The sequence below is a fragment of the Myotis davidii genome, unplaced genomic scaffold (genome assembly GCF_000327345.1).
Source record: "Myotis davidii unplaced genomic scaffold, ASM32734v1 scaffold208, whole genome shotgun sequence".
Classification (NCBI taxonomy): Eukaryota; Metazoa; Chordata; class Mammalia; order Chiroptera; family Vespertilionidae; genus Myotis; species Myotis davidii.
The window spans coordinates 2443755-2445287 of NW_006299706.1; the positions used below are offsets into that span (position 1 = coordinate 2443755).

Genomic DNA, 1533 nt, shown 5'->3' on the forward strand with positions numbered 1-1533 from the left:
CCGCAAGTTCACCACCGAGAGCGACGTGTGGAGCTTCGGCGTGCTGCTCTGGGAGATCTTCACCTACGGCAAGCAGCCCTGGTACCAGCTCTCCAACAACGAGGTCAGCCCCTCCTCGGGGGCCCCCGCCGGCCCCGCCCCGCCCCGCCCCGGGGTCTCTGTTAGAACTCCGGCCCCTTCTGGCTCTCATCCCACGGCCAGCTCCCGCCCACCTTGTGCTCCCTCCGCCCGACCCTGTTCTTTCTTGCATTCTTCCGCCTCCTGTACTTGCCTCCACTTACTGGCTCCTGGGGAACCTGAACGCACTTTATAAATGGCCCCAGGCCCCTGCATTTTACAGACCGACTAGGCATTATCAGGGAGAAGGGAGAGGCACACGAGGGCCTGGCACTGCAGCAGGACGGCTGCAGGTCAGACTCTAGGAAGGACTGTCCTGCCTCCTCCCCCTCAGGGCTGGACACAGCAGAGCAGGCCCCAGGTGTTCTGTCTTCCAGAGCCGCTCCCCCGCCCCCTCCTTGGCTCACAGCTGTCAGTTTCCATTTCTTCTCCTAATGCAGTCTGCTCCCTGGAGGCTGGTGGGGTGGGGGAGAGGGTTATAGATTTTAATTTTCTCAAGCACTGAGAGAAGGAATGGAATTAGTGCCGCCTATAACCCAAGTCCTCTAATGGGGTGGGAGGGAAGGAGGGGAGGGGAGAGGCTCCAGGCCCCTTCAACCCGCTCTCTGCCACCGCCTCTTCTTCCTTAGATCCCTTAGCAGCTCTAGCAGTCCTTCCTGGAGTCTAACTCTGATCTTCCCTGCTGCAGTTCCTTTTCCGAGGAGTTAGGGCCCCACAGAGTGACACCCACAGTGATAGCACCTTCAAACGCCAGCAGCCATTTTTCAAGGCCTAAACCCGCAATCCTGCCCTGATTTCCTTTTGCCTCTGGAGCCGAGAGGTGGGGGGGCTCTGCCTTCCTCCCTCCAGCCCTCAACCCTGGGCTGATGGTGTTGGCACATGCCCGGGCCTCTCCCCTTCCTCGGCCCACCTGGCAAGTCTTCTGGGCATAGGATTCTGGCCCTTCGGGGAGCAATCCTCCCCCAGCCCCACCTTCCCAGAGCCTGTGTAGCCTGAATCCTTCCCACAGCTGTGCCAGAGTGGAAGGGAATCTTAGGGTTCGCTGCATCCTTTTAGATTATGAGTAGCCAAGAGGCCCAGACATGTTGTGGGGCCTGTCTTGCAGCCTCAGGGAGGCGGGGTCGTCCTGGGGCTGGCCTCCCTCTCCGGCCCCAGCCCAGTGTGCCCTCTTCTCTCTCCTCCCGGTGGCCCCAGGCGATTGAGTGCATCACTCAGGGACGGGAGCTGGAGCGGCCCCGGGCCTGCCCGCCGGAGGTCTATGCCATCATGCAGGGCTGCTGGCAGCGGGAGCCCCAGCAACGCCACAGCATCAAAGACGTGCACGCCAGGCTGCAAGCCCTGGTCCAGGCGCCTCCCGTCTACCTGGACGTCCTGGGCTAGAGGGCTGGCCAGGGGCTGGGGCTGAGGAACCAGAAG

The 1533-nt window shown here is 62.0% G+C and overlaps 1 protein-coding gene across 1 annotated transcript in view; it reads left to right on the top strand.

Annotated features, from left to right (window-relative positions):
* NTRK1 (neurotrophic tyrosine kinase, receptor, type 1) overlaps positions 1 to 1516 on the top strand; it is a 53854-nt gene extending 52338 nt beyond the window's left edge. The window contains exons 16-17 of the mRNA XM_006775781.2: positions 8 to 103; positions 1312 to 1516. Of these exons, the coding sequence (XP_006775844.1) occupies positions 8 to 103; positions 1312 to 1497 (282 nt within the window). The 3' untranslated portion in view covers positions 1498 to 1516. The remainder of the gene's footprint in view (positions 1 to 7; positions 104 to 1311) is intronic.
* The last annotated feature ends 17 nt before the right edge of the window (positions 1517 to 1533 follow it).